The sequence below is a fragment of the Mesocricetus auratus genome, unplaced genomic scaffold, assembly GCF_017639785.1.
Source record: "Mesocricetus auratus isolate SY011 unplaced genomic scaffold, BCM_Maur_2.0 Super-Scaffold_100018, whole genome shotgun sequence".
Lineage (NCBI taxonomy): Eukaryota > Metazoa > Chordata > Mammalia > Rodentia > Cricetidae > Mesocricetus > Mesocricetus auratus.
The window spans coordinates 49,664,399-49,683,404 of record NW_024429199.1 but is presented as its reverse complement, the minus strand read 5'-3'; the positions used below and the strand labels follow the sequence as shown (position 1 = coordinate 49,683,404).

At 43.3% G+C, this 19,006-nt stretch overlaps 1 protein-coding gene across 3 annotated transcripts in view; it reads left to right on the top strand.

Annotated features, from left to right (window-relative positions):
• The window catches only part of Wdr27 (WD repeat domain 27), a 92,598-nt gene that overhangs the window by 49,651 nt on the left and 23,941 nt on the right, over nt 1-19,006 (top strand). For all 3 annotated transcript variants that reach the window (XM_040758272.1, XM_040758273.1, XM_040758271.1), the window contains exons 23-24: nt 788-890; nt 4,548-4,646. In XM_040758272.1, coding sequence (XP_040614206.1) covers nt 788-890; nt 4,548-4,646 — 202 coding nt within the window. The remainder of the gene's footprint in view (nt 1-787; nt 891-4,547; nt 4,647-19,006) is intronic.

Genomic DNA, 19,006 nt, shown 5'->3' with positions numbered 1-19,006 from the left:
ATAATCACTAGAAACTGCTTATTTAATGTTTCTCATGTATAAAGGTTCATCTTTTATATCTTTGGGAATTTATGGTTTTGAAGAGAGTTTAAATTATTTTAAAGGTCTCTTCAATTACCTACCATTAAATAATTATCAATATGACATTTTTTCAAGGATGTAGTTCAGTGGAAGTATTTGCCTAGCATGAAAAAAAAAAGCCTTGGGTTTGATTCTCAGCACCACACACAGGCATCAAAGAAAGTTTTTTTTTTCTTAAGCTATTACCTAAAAAACATGTTTGTAGCATGAAAAACAAAAACCCAGAGACAGATATTGGGGTTAAAGCTGAAAATCAGAAAAGCAAAGCAGCTAGCCTCTAGTTCTTACCTCAGACCGAAATGGGCGATCCTGTCTCCACCAAACCTCAGACTGCACTGCTCCTGTCTCCCGCCGCCTTATATCCCCCTCTAGAGCTGTGATCAAAGGTGTGGGATCCCAAGTGCTGAGATCTCCTTTGTGTGAGCTGTTTCTCTCTTAGACTGATTCACTCTCAGGTAGCCCAGGGTGGCATTGAACTCACAGAGATCTGTCTTCCTCTGTCTCCCGAGTGCTGAGATTAGAGGTGTGTGCCACCACTGCCTGGCTTCTGTGGCTAGCTAGAGTGCTTAGCTTTGTACTCTGATCTTCAGGCAAGCTTTATCCATTAGATCCTAGACGAATATCACCACACATGTTGATGTCTTCTAGTTTGTCTTAAGACGTAGCAGCCCTGTTATCTGCTCAGCTGTTCCTTTCTGCCCTTCAGGTGCGTACGGCGCTTCGAAGGACATCCAAACCGCTCTTACCCTTGTGGAGTTGCTTTTAGTCCCTGTGGAAGGCTCATGGGCTGTGGTGCAGAGGACAGACACGTATGTATGTGTGCTTCCTCCACGTGTAGGACTTCTAGGCGGTGTTATCAAATAGACCTTCAGCACCGTTGAATATTGGGGTAAAAAGTCTATGTCAAGACTGACAGTATTTTAAGAAACTCACCCAGCATTAGAAAGGCTCAGTTTTTACTGAATCACAATACACACTTACTATCCATCACTCATATTTCCTCATTTATTAGTTATCCTAGACAGTGGGTATGCACTTCATGAACGACTGTACCGTGTGGTGTAGGAATGACAAGGTGAAGATACCAATCTGTATAGTGGGGCTCACGTGCAAAGGTGTCCTCATTTCTACTGGGTTGCACAGAGAGCTGTACACTTCTCCCAATGCAGTTGCTGCTCTTCCTCACCACATTTCCTCCATGCCAGATCCCCACCTCCTGCAGATTTGGAACACAGAGGTCTTAAAGTGTTCCAGGGCCATGTACTGCCACTTAGCTGGAGGCTAATCCCACAGAGGAGGCTAGCCCCCTTGTGAGGTCTTGGTGCTCCTTGGCTGGAAACTGTGCTAGCCCCTTCCTCTTCCTCCACTGAGTGCCTCAAATCCCTCGGTCACCTGAAAGGTCGTTTAATGAATTGGATGTTTGTCTCCTATAGTGTCCTCATAAAAAAATCCATTCTGAGAGGGTCACATGAGGCACAAAAATGGTGGTGCCCAAGCAAGAGCCTGGGCCTGACCGAGGGATGACTTCTGTGGTGCCGGTGGGGGACAGAGAAGTGCCCCAGCCCTCCTTGGTCTACCCCAGTCTTGCAACATAATCTCGGAAAGGAGCTCAGGCTTCCACGGGAGGAGACAAGACCCCACTGTTAACAAGCTTGGCCTTAAGATGCCAAGACTAATGCATGGTCAACTGATTCTTTCTCTAGTAGGTGCGAAATTTAGAAGGTCAATGGTCAACAAAATCCTAGGGAAAAATGACTAGCTTCGAAAAGAAAAGACTTTAAATATGCATGGCACTTTATTCTTTGGAACAACTGCTTGTTTCTCTGGAATACTGCCAAACTTTTAGAAACAATTGCAAAGGTTAATATAAAGCCTCTGAAGACTTATACATCATTGACTAACTACACTTCCTACACTTCCTATTTTGTCTACCGCCATGCTCTTTGTACCTGACACTGTGCATTCAGGCAACAGAAGAAAAGAGAAGTGTGTCCTGAGACATTTACTGGTTGTTTTTGTTCATGGTATTATATATCAGTGTTTTGGCTTTTTACACAAAGGGATGTTTGGCATTTGAAAGTATCATACTGTTCCACTGCCACCAAAACGAGGAGGTCCAGTGCCTTGGTTATTCCTTTGTCAAACTGGAGTGAGAGTGATATCCATCCTCTACTTTTTCAGACAGCATTTAGAGCCATGATTCTCAACCCATGTTCATGACCCCTTTGGGGGTTGCATATCAGATATCCCGTATAGCAAATATTTATATTACGGTTTTTAACAGCAGCAAAATTACAGTTATGAAGTAGCAACAAAATAATGTCGTGGTTGGGGGAGTCACCACAGCATGAGCAACTGTATTAAAGGTCACACATTAGGAAGGCTGAGAACCACTGTTGTAGAGTATTTCATGGTAAATACTATGGTGCTGTATGAAAGAACATCTGCCAACTGTGCCTGAAGTTTAATCAAAGGATTACTAGAGGCTAAGTCAGCAGAATGGACTTAAAAATATAATAAGGACTTGGGCATTGGCCAAAGTGAAAAGTAACTCTGTATTCACTTTGCCTGCTATGTGACAGATACTTAGTAAGTATACACATAAAACAAATGAAGGTTTTGTCTTTCTTCCTTCATTGTGTGTAGGAATGGGTATGAAGCCTCGGGTCTGACCTATGCAGATCTATTGAGAACCTTGTATGCACCAGGCACTGAGCTGCATATAAGAAATTATTCCTATCTAGAAAGACTTCTAAATTAGAAGAATAAGAAATGTGAACACATAGTATAATGTGATTTAAGAGATACCCGCATAACGTGAGGAAGCTGAGATTTTAATAGTTAATGATTTAGTCAGAAGAAATTATGGGGAAAATTAACATGAGCCAAATTTTGAAGGAGGAGTTGGAAGTTCATAAGAAAGGAAAATATGGAAAAAAACCCTCCCTTTGCTCTCTACCCAAAGCCAATACACTAAGCTGACTTATAAACGCATTGTCTTCATTGCACAGTCTATCACGTGTCTGTTTGTCATGTGATTTAGTCCTTGATATCGAGAAGCATAAAATCTAAGGAAAATAATTCACAGCCACCTTCCTTTTATGGAGCCTGCTGAGACATTCCTGAACTGTGTGTTTATTTTCATGTAGAAAATGAACACTGATGAGAAAAAGTTATAAACTAAAATACTACAGCTTATATATATATAAAAAAATCCGCGTTGAAACTTAATGGCCCCTGCGACAAGGTTCTGCCCGCAGGAATGGATTAGTGTCCTGTCAGAGGGTGAATAGGGTCACTTTGAACTACAGACACGTCTGCTTTGAGTCATGTGAGGACAAAGCGGCTGAGGCAGGAGAGCCCTGCTGAGTTTGAAGCCAACCTGAGCTCTTATAGCAAGGTCTTAGCATAAACAAACCCCACCTGAGTAACTCACATACATTATAATTTCCCAAAGAAAGGGCTTTAATGCAATCCTCTCCCAAAGAAAAATGAAGTGGAAAGGACTGGTTTTCATAGAAGATCCTCCTCTTAAAGATCAGAAAGACACAATGGTACCTGTTTCAAATCACAAACATCTAAAGAGAGCATCATGGCATTTCTTTGCATGGAGTAATCGATATGAAAACCCCATGCTTCATAGAACAGATGCATCTAACTTAGGAATATCAGCGGAAAACTCCTAAGTGAGGTAGGGACAGACAGAGCCAGACGGTTTCTTGTTTTTGTCACCCGCTGCCATGCCTTCCCTGCCATGTGGACTGCGACCCTAAGCTGCAATGGACTTTTCTCCCCTTCAGTTGCTCTTGGTTATGGTATTTTGTCACACCAACAGAGAAGAGAGAAGTAACTAACAACATGGCCAGCACAATAACTCTGGTTATTATTATTATTATTATTATTAATTATTGTTTTCTGAGACAGGGTTTCTCTGTAGCTTTGGAGCCTGTCCTGGAACTCACTCAATAGACCAGGCTGGTCTCGAACTCACAGAGATCCGCCAGCCTCTGCCTCCCGAGTGCTGGGATTAAAGGCGGTGGCGGCACGCAAATTACTCATATTCTGAGTTGAATGTACCCCGTTTTCTCAGGCTCGTGGCAGGGACAATGTGATCTCTTCTCCTTTAGCGTGGGATTTAAAGTAGGATTGGCATGCAAAGGGCGTGTCTTTCTAAGTATATCAGTCATCAACGGTGAATACTCGATTCAGACTGCTGAGAGGGTGCCACGGGCTTTCGACCGGAAGTAGAGAGAGAGGCTGAGCGCACTTAGACAGGAAGTAGAGAGGCTGAGCGCACTTAGAGGTGAGCTGGCCTTTGTGGCTCAGTTCTGTGACTTGGCTGGCACTGTGTCAGGCTTGTCAGCCGTCACTGTGTCCTGGGTCAGCCACAGACCACACCTGAGCCAGAGTTTGGAGCCGGCCACCAGTCCCGCCAGCCTCCAACACCTGCTTGTCCTGTCTCGTAGGCGTACGTGTATGAAATGGGCTCCAGCAGCTTCCTGTATCGTCTCGCGGGGCACACAGACACGGTTACCGAAGTGGCCTTCAACCCAGCAGCGCCTCAGGTACAGTCTCCCGGTGTGAGCCGGGGAGACTCCGCAGTTCACACCCGTCTTCCATCACACTTAAAAGACGGTCAGATTTTATTTTGATGAAGTATTATCGGATTTAAGAGTGCATGCAGCTGCACCCAGGATCTGTAGTCCTAGCATTCCAGAGGTTGACGCAAGAGGATCATGCATTTGTTACTAACTTTACATAGAGCAAGCTAACTTATGGCTGCTGTGAGTGAGCACACAGTCACAGGACCCCCACCCTGTGATTCCTCCATGCCTTCGATTTTCAGTCATTTCCCTGACAACTACATTTATACAGACATAGTCAAATGCACTGTCGCCCTTTTAAACACAGCTGTTTTGTGTTTTTTGTTTGTGGGGAAAGGGGTGGGGGTCTGTCAATTATTGAAGCTTTTATTTCCCCTCCAGTTTCTTCTCTTTGATACCCATCTCTACATGGGTCTGCATTTCCAAATCATTTTCTTTTTGCTGAAAGAGCTTCTCTCAGGGAAGGAGTTTAGAGAGAAGGGTTTGTTGGAAACAAAATCCATCCCTTTTGGCGGGGATGGGGGCCGCTGAAAATATTTTACTTTTTCTTAGAGAATTTCACATGGTACTGAATGATAGGTTTCCCTCTCCCTGCTTAAGACCTGAAATGGTTCACCTCACTGTCTCCTTGCTTTCGTAGTCTCTGAGAATTGGCTCTAATTGTTATCTTCTTTTCTTTGCAGGTAAAGCACACCTTTTTTTCTTTCTCTGACTTTCTTCATTTTGTAAATGCTGTTCCTAGCTGCCGTTTTGTGGGTGTTTATTCTCTATGAGTTCTCCGAACCTCCTGACGTTGCTGTAGGGAAATTCCCAGTCACTTGGTACAAATCACACCTTTTACCCCATTCTCTCTCGTTTCTAGTATTCCCATGACACATTTGGAGTCGCACAGCTTATGTCTTCCCACACTCCTGGGATTTTCTGTTCTAAGTGTCTTGACTTCCAGTATTTATTTCTGGATATTCCCTGACTCTGTTGCTCTACTTGAACTAACTGCACTTCTATTCTTGCGTGCTGACTGCCTTACTCAATGGAGCTCTTAGCACGCTAATCTTAGTTGCTCTTTTTTTTTTAGAACTCAATTTATTTTAATTCCAAAATCCCTACCATGTGGAATCTGCTTCTGGTGTTGCTAAATTTGTTGAAACTACTTTTGGAGTTTTGTATGCCTTGTAGTTTTTTTGTTGTTGTTAAGGTTTAGTTGTGTAATGTTTGAGGAACCATACTGAAAGTCCTCTTGTGGTGCACTGAGTTCCTGTGGTCCTGTGATCAGGTTTTTATCCTATGAGCCTGGACTCTGGGCTCAGCCGTCTCACACCTACATCTGGACGGGACAGGTTAGCTGGGGGCTGAAGTTGCCAGGTCCCTTTCCTGGTCTTTAAGCTCTAACAGGCCCCCAGCAGGTGCAACTGGTTACTTCCCCAACAGCAGGCCTGCTGAGGACAAATGAATGCTCTTAGGGGTTTTAAGAACAAAGAACTCCTGCCCCACAGTGGTTACCATGGAGATGGAAGTAAATCTCACAGTACTGTGGGGCTTGTTCCCTGAAGATTTTAACCTCTGACTTGTTCTGCTGAGCGTCTGCTATGTAGATAATATATTATCCTGTTTTGATACATTATCACAAAACAGTAGTTCCCATATACCCACAGTTTCATCATTTATATTTGATGATTCAAAAATATTAGATGAAAAATTTCAGGAATTCTTTGTGATTTTTGAGTGTTCTGGGCTGTCTGTCATACTATTTAAATTCTTTGTCATTTTTGAGTGTTCTGGGCTGTCTGTCTTACTGTTTTACCCAGGGCATTCACTAGCCCTTTGTCCAGTGAGCGTCCCACGCTGTGTTCACTACCTGCTCACTGGACACTTACACTTCATAGTAAGTATGTCTGCTATGTGGAGCTTCCACAGTGCTCGTTTTCGAGGGACCCTTGTCTGACTCCATAATGGCCCCAAAGCACAAGAGTAGTGACGACAGGAGCTCAGCTGACCAGAGAGAGGACCTCCCTCTCAGTGAAAAGCTGGTGTAAGCTCTTGGCTCACGGGGACAAAATGCTGACGTTGCTGAGAGCTATATAAGAACAGATTCCCTATCTGTCAGATTGTGAAGAAGGAAAAAGAAATTTGTACTGGTTTTGTTGTTGTACCTCAGGCTGCAGAATTTGCGGCCAAATGCTTAGTTAAGATGGAAAATGCACCGAATTATAGGGCTCTGTGCTATCTGTGGCTTTAGGCAGCCCCTAGAGGTCTTGGAACAGTCAGTGTGGACAGGGGACTCTGGTACGTGGTTTCCAGAGATCCTGGCCAGCAGCAGCTCTGTGGAGATAATATTCGTACAGAAAACAGGCTGGGGACAGACGGTGCGGAGCCAGTCCCCCAGCTGCTGTCTTTGTAGTGCCTGGAAGGAAATGACATGTTGATTTCTTTATATGTAAAGTTGCTTTGGAACACACCATGTAGGCATTTCTGGTGCTCTGAATGTAAACAGTGGTGCTTCTGAGCTTTGGAGCAACTACTTGCTCCTCCCTCCTTTTTTCTTTTTGGTAATTTAGCTTTTATTTCCCAACTGATATTTAGCTTTGTTTACTTGGAGTGGGATCCTGGAAGTTCACAGAAACTGAGGACACGGTGGTGCTGCACACACCCTCAGTGAGGGCTGCTTTCTCCAACTCTTTTTGTACTTTGTAGGAAAGGGTGTTCTGTCTTCTGTTCTTGGAACCCATGGTTCCCGTGGTCACAGGCCTCTGACCTTGCCATCCAGCCAGTGCCCCTAGACTTGTACCATAGGCTAGGACTCTGTGTGTCTGGAGTTTGCTAAGTGCCCTTTGCTCCCTTGAGAGGATTCCCCCTGCAGATGGTTGCCTTGATATTGTACCCAGCCTGTGTCAATTCAGATCTTGTTCTATGTTTATCTTCTCCGATCTCAAACACCTACAAACCCTATGTATCTTGAGGAAAATACTGATTATGTCATTCTGCTTAGTAATAATTCAGCAATGTTGACAACTGACAAAAGTTGAGGCTCATTTTTAAAGTAACTTTACCAAGAAGCAGTTTATATACTCCTGTCCATAGTGTTAGTTCATAGTCCAGATTCCTCATTTAGTCTTGTTGACACCTTTCCTAGGTCACCATTACCCAACTTGCAGATTCTCTGGGCTCTTGGCACACCTCTGCCTGCTCTCTGTTGCTTTCCCTCCTCCTTTCTCTGCCCAGCAGCTGGAGTTTGCTATGGCTAGCATCCTTGTCTCACGAGAGGGTTGGCATCATGTGTGTGGGCCAGGACTGCACGGTGAGTCTGTATCTTACGGATCTACAAGTCACAAGTATAGAAGGCGTTGCTGTGTGTCCATGTAGCATATTCAATGGGGATGTTCCATGACCCAAGCTACCTGGTGTGTAAACTAAGCCATCTACACTGCTTGATTTACCCAAAACTATAAAAGGAAGCGAAGGATCTGTATTGCTACATCTTGGATCCTCAGTGGGACTTCAGATGGTATTTGACTCGACCGAGACCACTCTCTGTGGCCCAGCTGCAAGTGTTGGAATATTACTTGACTTAAAAAGACTCCGATATATACTTTTTGTGCTGACTGAGTTTGACCTTTATGGAAGGGTCATGAGGTCCATGTTTCCTAGCATACTCGTGTTTTACTTAGTTGTTTCCGAACAAGGCCAATTTCATTATTAGTTTCTCACATTAACTGGGAGACCTCAGATATCTACAAATAGCCAGGTTTATTGTGGCCACAGTTAGGTTCATAAAAACAATTGACGTAGTTTGGAAATTATATTTTTGCAAATATTTAATAACTGATGGTTTCCAACCCTTAGAATGGAGATGGAAATCTGGACCAGCAGGGACTTAAGTAGCTGGTAAAGGGGTATTCTAAACACAGTGGTGTTGTGCAGTTTGCATGGTAGATATTGGCCCTGGTGTCATGCTACAGTTGGTTTCTTAAAACAACCTCTTGCTCAGAAAGCAAGTTTTATAGTTAGCAACCACAAAAGGTTTTCCCTTTATGTGAGCGGTTATCCCAGAACGTCAAGTTTTGCTCCCTTCGAGGATTTGTTTTCTTACTGGCACAGAGGACAACTTATATTATTTTCCAGGGCTGGAATCTGACAAGCATGCTGCAGCTTCTGGGCATGCTGCTGTAAAGGCACCCCTTAGTCTTGTGTGTAAGTCACTGGTCTTAATTCCTTTAAATTAAAGAACGTGGGAAGGTCTTGCTTGGGCTTGACGGGGACAAATTCTGGCGCAGTGGCTCAGTACTTGCATTTCCTAGTGCGGTGTGCTAGACCCCTCCAGCGTTACCTTTGTCCTCCTCTGTGGCCCTTTCCTAGCCTTCCTGGCCTTGCAGCATGCTACTTCAGAGAATGCTGGGCAGTGCTCAAGTGTGGGTGGTCATGAGCCCAGCAAACAGTACATGATTTAGTTGCTGGCCTGAGCTTTAAAGCCAAACTGCAGTTGGGCTGAGCCCTATTAAGTCCATCGGGGCAACAGCGCAGTCTCATTTCCTTGGATAAGGCAAACTACTGGACATTCTTCATTGCTTTTTAATTTTGTCTTTGGTTTTCTATTATTTATAAGAGATAACAAAGAAGTGGGGAGGAGAATTTATGGTAGATGAGCCTATTTTCCCCCATTGCTGAACTTAAGGTTTGGAACACTTCTTGGTATTCTTATGTGGACCCAATGCTCTTTAATTGGGTTTAGCAATGGACCTTTGAGTTTTACAGGAAATTGTGACAAGGAAAGGTGAGCCCTAAAACGGGCAGTACTACCTTCCACTTGAATGACTAGAGGTCACATGGCATCATGGCATTTGGAGATTGCTCATCTCAGGGCTGAGGCCACCGAGGCCCCTGCAGGCCTGAGCTGGCACTGCTCCCGCCCCGTCACAACAGCCTGTAGCTCAGCTCACTGTCTTACTGTGAAAACTTCTTCACTTCACTTCTGGATAAGTCATTGTTGTTTTTTTTTAAAAAAACATTATACTTTAAGCAGTTCAGAATAGAGATGAAAAAATAAAAAACTCATATATTATCTGTCCGACAAATTTGTATGTCCAGATGTTAGGAGATAAGAAATTCTCAAAGTGGAAAATTGAAAGATATGGTTCTCACAATAAAACAGAGAGAAGACTTAAGATGATCAAGGTTATAAATGAAGATGGAACATCACTACCAACCCTACAGAAATAAGGAAATTACAGGTGAACATACGTGCCATATGTTCATATATTATATGAACTTAGAAGTTATGTGCCATAACTTAGATAAATGAACACATTCCTAGTCAAGAGTCAAGAGTCACCAAAATCAACTCAAGAATAAATAGAAATTTTAATAGATTTACAATAATTAAAGAGACTGTATTGGTAATATAGAATCTTCCCTCAAAAAACATTTAGCTAGAGAAATTCTTGGATTGTCGTAATACCCAGCCCTGAGTCAAGCACTGGTTCCCCCACACTTTCCCAGCCTGCCGGAGTGGAGGAACACACTGTGTCATTCTGTGAGACTGGGATTACTCTGACCCCGACCAGAGGACACCCAAAGAACAGAAAACCACGACCAATGTCTTTTATGACTATGGATGCAAAACTCCTCAAGCAATTATAGTTAATCAGTTCAGCAATATATGTAAAGGACTATTGCTATGTATTTATGTGAGCTAGTTGATTTATCTTAGAAATGCAGGGCTGATTTAACAAGGAAAATTAATACATGTAATGTATCACATCAGCTAAATGAAACAAAAAAATGTTGTCTCAACAGATACAAAGAAGTTATTTGGTAACATTTTAAAACTTACCCCTGATACCTTCAACAGCATCAACAAACTGGAACAGATCCATTAACCCCATTAAAGTGATCCATACAAAACTCTCAACCGACATCATAGTTGACAGGGAGAGGCAGGTGAAAACAAAGACAAGGTTGTCCACTCTTCCCTGTTCTCCTCCTGCCATCAGTGTACCGGAGTATGCAATCAGGGCAGTTAGACACACGCGCGCGCGCACATACACGCACACACACAGATACACACTCATACACACATTTACACATACACACAAACACGCATACATACACGCACACACAGACACACACGCACACGTGCACACACACACTCATACACATTCACACAATACACAAACACACACAGTCACACACATACACACAGATACACATGCACACAATAATGCATGCATACATACATACACACACAGACACAGACACACACATGCACATGCACACACAAACACACTTTTGCCTTTGAGAACTATTACCAGAAGAGATTTGTGGTTCTTTGTGGGTCATCATTGTCTCCATGATTTGTGGTAGATGTGTTTTCTTAGTTAGGGTTTGTACTGCTGCAAACAAAACACCATGACCAAAAAGTAAGTTGGGGAGGAAACGGTTTATTTGGCTTACACTTGCAGATCTCAATCTATCACTGAAGGAAGTTAGGACAGGAACTCAACGGGGCAGGAACCAGAGGTGAGAGCTGGTGCAGAGGCCACGGAGGGGTGCTGCTTACTGATTTCCTTCACCTAGCTTGCTCAGCCTGCTTTCCTATAGAACCCAGGATCACCAGCCCAAGGATGTCCCACCCACAAGGGACTGGGCCCTCCCCCATCAATCACTAATTTAGAAAGTGCTACAACCAGATCTTATGGCGACTCATCTGCACTGCTGTGCCTGTGTTCCTCTTCTTGCTGTGGTCTCCCAGCTCATGCCGCGGGCCCCAGCCTTCAGTCCCCACGTCCACGCGCATCCCCTAGGAAGGGTTCATCATCGTTGTCAGTGTTGTAGTGGGCCCGGCCCAGCTCCTTCATACACTGTTTTTCTCCAGTCTCCTCCAAACTTCTCAGGTCTACTGTCCCGTGATACAGACCTGAGTTCTGTCAGAATGCTGCACCCCTCTTATGCAGCTCCCTCTGCAGCTCTGGGGTATGTCCATCTGCCACTGGTGGCCTGGTCTAAAGTATTGTCAGAGTAAGGGCTGGAATTTTCACACCAAATAGCACATTATGAAAGAAGACGCTTAACCCTGACCTTACTAAATACACCTGTATCACAGCAAGATAGATAAAGAAAAGCCATGCAATTGAGCTTTGTCTGATGTGAGTGAATGGATATGAATGGTGTGACTATCACATGTGGGGTGTGCAGATAGGCTGGCTCTTCAGCAAGTTCCTAAAGAGCTGCGTGGGACAGGCCTCTTCCTTCTACTTAGAGCTAGAAGAACACTTCCTGTACAACACTAAACTTAGGAGTGAGGTCACACGGTGGCCCGGGTAAAGCTGTGTCAGTGTGGTCTTGGAATAGGTATACCGTGAGTGCTGTGTCAGTGTGTCCCCAGAGAGGTCCACATTACCGACTCCTGGTGTTCATTTTTTCTCCCTTCAGGCTTCATCTTATCTTTACTCTCTGTTACTCAAAGCCCTAACCAGTAAAGGATAGTTATATGAAATAGAAAAAATACAGAAAAACATTTTAATCAAAACAGATTTTCAAGAGGTAAAATTATTTAAAAATGATGTTCATATGATTTAAACAGGTATTTAGAGATGTTCACTTTCGTTAAAATTAAAAGTATATAATTCCTATTTGATTGATTGTGTTCTGACTTTAAACAAAGATGGCATGGTGTAGTTTTCTTAAGAATAAAGAAATCTTGCTAAATATTTCCATAAGAAAGAAAAACAATTTGCAGTCTGGTGTCCAGGGCCTGCACATTGATGTCAAGATCAGTTACTACAGGTCATGTGTGCTCTGTCTAAACACACAGCTGCACAGAGGGGGACACGCTTGTCACTTATGGGTAGATCAGCCCCTGATGTCACATGGACCTGTCGCGGTTTCCTGTCGGCTCATTTGATGTCAACTCTAGACCACAGCAGAAGAGCAAAACCTGGTGTGTGAGCCTTGCTTTACAGCACACGAGTTCCTGCCCCCTGGAAGGATGGGCTTGATAACTTGACAGGCTCTTTTCTTGTCCACAGTGCTGCTGCTCACATCAGGTGTGCGCCACGGCAGCCTTTTGTACAAAACATGGGTTAGAGAAAGAACCATCATGGCTGGACTCCAGTGGGAAAAAGAGGAAGCTTGAACGCTGTCCCTGATTCCCCAAAACTGGATTGCTTCCTAGCTTTTACCATGCATGTATACGTGGAGTCTGAGAGCAGGAACAAGCCAAGAAAAGAAAGTCAACAACAATACAGGAGCTGGAAGGTCACGGATGAGAAAGTCACTTACAGTGGAGAGAGCTCATTTAACTGTGCTGAAAACCAGAGCTCACAAGACAGTGGGATCTGAGCTTCCCCGGAGCTTGGTGGGAAGCAAACCATGAGCATGTGAGCAGGTACAGTAAGGGTGGGCTCGCTGAGTGCTGTGAGCAGAGGGGACTGCTGTGTGGGGGAGATGCAGACTCTGTGGGTTCAGAAACACTGCTGACCTCAGCAAGGAGGTGTGTGTGTATGTGTGTGTGTCTGTGTGTGTGTGTCTGTGTGTACGTGGGGGGGTGTGGTCATGTGCTCCGTAAAGAAACCTGCAATATTGTTTAGAGATGTGTTTTTAAATCACAGAATTTACTCCTCTGACATGGAAAACTTGGTGACCAGAGCATCTCTTTTCTTGGATTTTCTGCAGAGTAGAGAGGGAGGGAGGGAATGAAGAGGGCGGGAGGAGGGAGCAAAAACAGTCCCTAGGACTCTGATCTCCCATCTTAGAACAGTCCTATTGGATGAGCAGCAAACCCTAGCAGTTTTGCACACAGCGGAGCCAACTATGCAGCATGAGTGGTCCAGGGATCCATGAGTCAGATCTGTGCGTGGCTGAGATCCTGCACAGTTTTCTGAAACCACACTGTGTGACATGTATAGGTGCAGAGCAGTAGGGGACCCTGGGGTGGGGGGAGTGGGGCTCTTCCTGAACAAACAGCTTTGCACATTATGTGGGGAGGAGGGATAAATGCCAGGCAGGTCTCCACTGTCAGTCACTGGGCTCTGTGCTGCCCTCTGCGTGGCCCTTGAGTTTCTCCCAGGGGCCTCTAGGGCTTCGTGCCGCACGTGGACGCGCAGAGGCGGGGCGACTGTTTGGATTTCAGCTCTGGAGCCTTGGCCATGGAAGATGGTTCAGATTATGTTTAATGGTTGTTGATCTAATATCTGGCTGGCGAGGATATTTGTCCCTGATGGTCTGGCAAAACTCCCAGGTCTGCAAACACTCACTGCTGTGGCCTCCGGCCCTGAGCACACTGTGGTCACACTGTAGGAATGTGACAGTTGGACCATAATTTTAGTTCTGCTCAATTTCTCCGTAAGTGATTTATAAACCCAACTTGAAAATTTATCTCAACTAAATTTTGCAGCATTTTTGTTCGTCTCAGCACATAGGATTCCAGTTACACATCTAGTTCTATTATTGAACTTTGCTAATGAAGTTTGTGAATTATAAGAATGACAAGCATGCTTTTACTCATGTGAAGGGAGAAGTTGCAATAACAGGGTCCCACAGATAAACCACTCATCGCACAGACTTGTGCAAGTGCGGGTCCCTTGTGCTCACTGTGGTCAAGAACAGGTTAAGGAAAGAGTCAGAGCCTGGACTTAATTGATACCGTTTGGCTATGATAAAACAGTCTGTCTTTAATAGAAATCACTCCATATGCGGTCATTTATGGAAACATAACCTGCAATTACTAAAAACTAGTGAGGTTCCTGTTTTATAACTCTAGAGACATTATCTCTTGTTGGATTTTTTTTCATTTTTCCAAATTTTAAAAAGAAGGAAGGCATGCTATTTTAGGAAATAGAGTAAACACGCCAGGTGTGGCCATTAGGTCTGTAATTCCAGCTGCTTGGTGGCTGAAGCAGGAATTGAAGCCAGCCCAAGTTAGCAAATTTAAAGAACTGAGGGCTGTAGCTCAGGCAGAAAGTATCTATGTTCAACCCCCATCCAACAAAATAAATACATGGAGGGAGGTGTGCACAGACAGACAGACAGACAGACAGACAGACAAGAAACAGCAGGAGAGGGGCAGACAAGCACAAGGAAAAAACATAACGACTCTGCAGCACTGAGCCAAGTGACCACTATGGAAGCTCTCTGTATTTCTTTCTGAGTATGTATAGGTAGGAGTGTGTGTGTGTGTGTGTGTGTGTGTGTGTGTTTATACTTACATCCACGGGAGAGAAAATAAAATTCAGCCACAAATACCATGTATTACTCTTGTTTCCACCTGATATCTTAAGATTTAATTTTAGAATGATCTTGAGGTGTAATCATAATAGAAATGAAATTAATTTTTACATAATGATCTTTGTGATCTGGCCGAACTTGTTTATTATATATAATAGTTTTTGACTGTTTCTTTCATGTACATGTGATTCCATCATCTGAAAGTTTCAAGTATCTCCACCCCAGATGAAAGTAAGTTTCAAGCCTCCCCACTCCAGATGAGTTGTATTTCTCTATTAATTTCCCTAGTTATAACAGCAGCTGACTTTGTTGCATTCCTGGTTTTAGTGGACATTACCAAGACTTTGCCTAAGTTGTGGGGTTTTGCATGCCTGGCCTGGTCTCGTGCAGGGAAGACTCCTTTATTGCTAGTCTATTTGGTGTTTTTTTTTTTTTAATAATCACAAGTAGGTTTAATTTGTGTGTAATGTTTTTTTGTTCTGTTGGGATGATCATGTGGTCTGTGCTTTACTTAGTTTTATACTGTATCAGATGAACTTTTTTCTTTCTTTCCTTTTTCTTAATTTGTGGTGGTTTGAGAACAACCCCACATGTGTTTGAACTCTTGGTCTCCAGTTGGCGGAACTGTTTGGGAAAGACTTGGAACCATTGCTAGAGGAGGCGTGTCACTGGCAGGCTTTGAGGTTTCGAGAGTGTGGTGCCGTTCCCATTGTGCTTTGAGGTTTGAGAAATGAGTTCTCAGCGAGCCTTTGTTATCCCCATCATGGACTTTAACCTCTGAAAACTGCACACTAATCAAACATTTTCTTTTGTAAGTTACCTTGGTCATGGTGTTTTATCATAGCAAAGAGAAAAGTAATTAATACAATGTTCCACTGACTTAACATTCCTGGTAAGCACTCCTTGTTCACTATGTATACTCCTTTTAAGGACATCCAACTTTCTGACATCATATCATGATGCCGCCTTCAAATGTGTTGGGCTGTGTTCGTCTCTCTCCCTGGACACTTATGTGGCTGGCAGTGAGTGCCACAGCTGCCTGCATTCTGAATCTACCTGTTCATTTCATGTTCACTAAGTGAAAACCGCAGACACAGGGAAGGGCAGTCTTGGTGACTTGTGCACATCTTATCCGTGCTGCTACATGTCCATGTTGTCCCTGCTGAGTTGGCCCCGATGTTCCATTTCTTTTCAGCCAGAAGGGCAGTCACTACAAGCTCGCTCTCACCAGCGCTATCACACGCTCCTCCAGTCCTGCGATGTTGCTATAGACAACAGGACAATAGCCAGAGCTGAACCAAGCCAGGGATTCAGAAAGCAGGGAAGCTCGCCCAAGATGCCCATGGAGCAATGACTCAAAGATAATTTTATTATTAGTTTTCAATGCCAAGAAACACATTACCAACAACATGATCACTGTGCAGTCTAACCTAACACTAATATTTTCAGAGCATGGTTAGCAAGGAATGAGTGGTGGTTTAGGAAGTGGTTCCTAGACGCAGACCTTCCCCAGGTCTGAAATTGGGAGGTCAGAGACCTAGCACCCCTAGCTGAGGAGCTATGGGCAACTGACAGTTACAGGGAGATGAAGAGTCAGTTTCCTGTATGGTTGCAGCTCCTGGCAGGTCAGCCATGCTTCAGTGGATGGCCACATGTTTAAGAGTGTGTGGGCAGCACTTGAGGTTTTGTTTGTTTTTGGGAATTGGGTGGGCACAGAAGCAGAGGTGCTCCTGAAAGGAGTTGGGAAAGAAGAATAAATACAATCAAAATACCGTCTACAAGATTCTCCAAGAGCTCAGACAATGCAGAAGAAAGAGAAAGAGAAGAAGGAATCAAAGTAAACGGGAGGCCACCAGCTCTGCCAGGTCTCTAGAGACTTCAGACCCGGGGCAGGGTCATTGCTTTTCTGTCTCACCTTTGTTTCCCTTCTCTCGTAATGCACCATTTCATTTTTTTGTGATGTTTTGAAGTTACACTTGATATTTTAAAGTTACATATTATATTTGATAATGTATGTCTTTTTTTTTTCTCATCCCACACGAATGGAAGTTTGGTTTGTTGTAAATTTTCCATTTCTGTAAACTTACTATCAACGCTTTGAAAATCTCATTCACTTTTGGCATCTAAGCTGTGCAATTTGTTGTTCTTTAAAAGTTGCTTCTTAAGCATTGCCTTTATTTTTAGTCTTCTGAATACTGTTGGATATAGTTTTGAAACTCTTCAAGTATCATCCACAGGTCTTAGCTGATCCTTCTATTTTAAAATAAGTTGTCTAAGCTGAACTTGAAGGTACATAAGCCTAAGCAACAAATGTTTATCACAACTCTGCCTTTTATTAATAATCACACGAAATTCCTGCCACTGCTAGGTCTGTTGTGCTTCCCTTAGATTCTCCTGGACACCCGTAGAGCGTAACCATGCTTGCTACAATTTCACTGATATCAGTTATTCACTTAAGAAAGCAAAGGCTCATTAATGTCAGTCTGAAAGATTGTCATTCCAGAAAGCTGCCGATAGACTGATGGGGAGGACCTGTACAACTCAGTCAGATCTCCCACGTCCTTCTCCGGGATCTAGTCCCACGAGTCTTCCTGACTCTCCCAATCCATTCCTTTTCCCCAGCCTGCCGAGGCCGGCTCAGGCCCCACATCCAGTGCACTAACCTTGTCTGACTACCCTTGCCCGAACAACAGCCAACTTTCATACGAGAAACCTGCAGCCATCATCATCCTAAAGAAAGCTTGTAGCGGTCCCACTGAAGTTGGAATAAGAGAGGGATGTCTCCACTCCTCACTCCTTTTAATGCTGTGCTCAAGTACTAGTTGGGGCAATAAAGCAAGAAATATTTCATAGGATACAAGTAGGGAAAGAAGTCCAACTGTCCCTATTTTTAGATGACATGATATTGCATATTATAGATCCTAAAAATTCTACCAGAAAACTTCTAGAAACAGTAAACAAATCCAGCAACATGGCAGGATACAGAATCAACTTGTACAAAAAAAAACCTTTTCTATACACCAGCAATAAGTACACAGAGAAAGAGATTACAGACATAATCCCATTCACAATAGCTTAGAAGAAAAGAAAGCATCTTAGAAATAAACTTAATCAAGGAAGTGAAAGACCGCCACAGTGAAAATGGTGAAGAAAGAGATAAAGAAAGATACTAGGAATGGAAAAACACTCCATGCATAGGGATTGATAGAATAAATACTATGAAAATGAAAATTTTACTAAAAGCTATTTACAGATTCAGTGCAACGTCAATCAAAATCCCCACCTCATTCTCACAGAATTAGAAAACACTATTCTAAAATTCACATCGAACCACAAAATACCCCAGATAGCCAAAACAATCCAAAAAGAAGAATGCTGGAAAGAGTGCAATTCCAGTTCTTCAGATATATTATAGAGTCACTGTAAAAATAAATGCACAAAAACTAACTCCAAATGGATCAAAGACTGACACATGAAACCAGAAACACTGAAACTGCTAGAAGAAAACACGGACCATGCCTTGTGTGACACAGATGTAGGACTCCCCATTTTCCCAAGGAGTAACGCCAACAGTTGACAAGTGGGACTCCATGATACTAAAAAGCTTATGCCCAGCTAAAACTGGATGAAGAGGAAGCCCACAGAGATTGAATCTTTGCCAGCTGTATACTAATGAAAGATTAATATCCAGACTATTTAAAGAACACAACAAACAAAAACAACAAAAAATGACCTGTTCAAAAACTTGGCCTTGGACTGGAACAGAGCATTCTCAAAAGAAGAAAAAGATGACTAAGAAATATCTCAAGGAATTTTAATTATACCTAGACATTATGGAAATATAAATCAAAGCAATGCTGAGATTCCAGCTTAACCCAGTCATAATGGCAAAATTCAACAAAACAATAGATAAGGAATCTGGACACAATGTGTGTGTGGGGGGTAAAGAATTCTCAAAGGGCTAAAATCTACCACGTGACCCAGCTGTGCCATTTCTTGGCATGCGCCTAAAGGACTAGACGTCCCACTCCATTGATACTTCTTAGCTATGTTCATTGCTACTCAATTCTTAATAGCTAGGAAATGGAAACAGTAGAGGATAC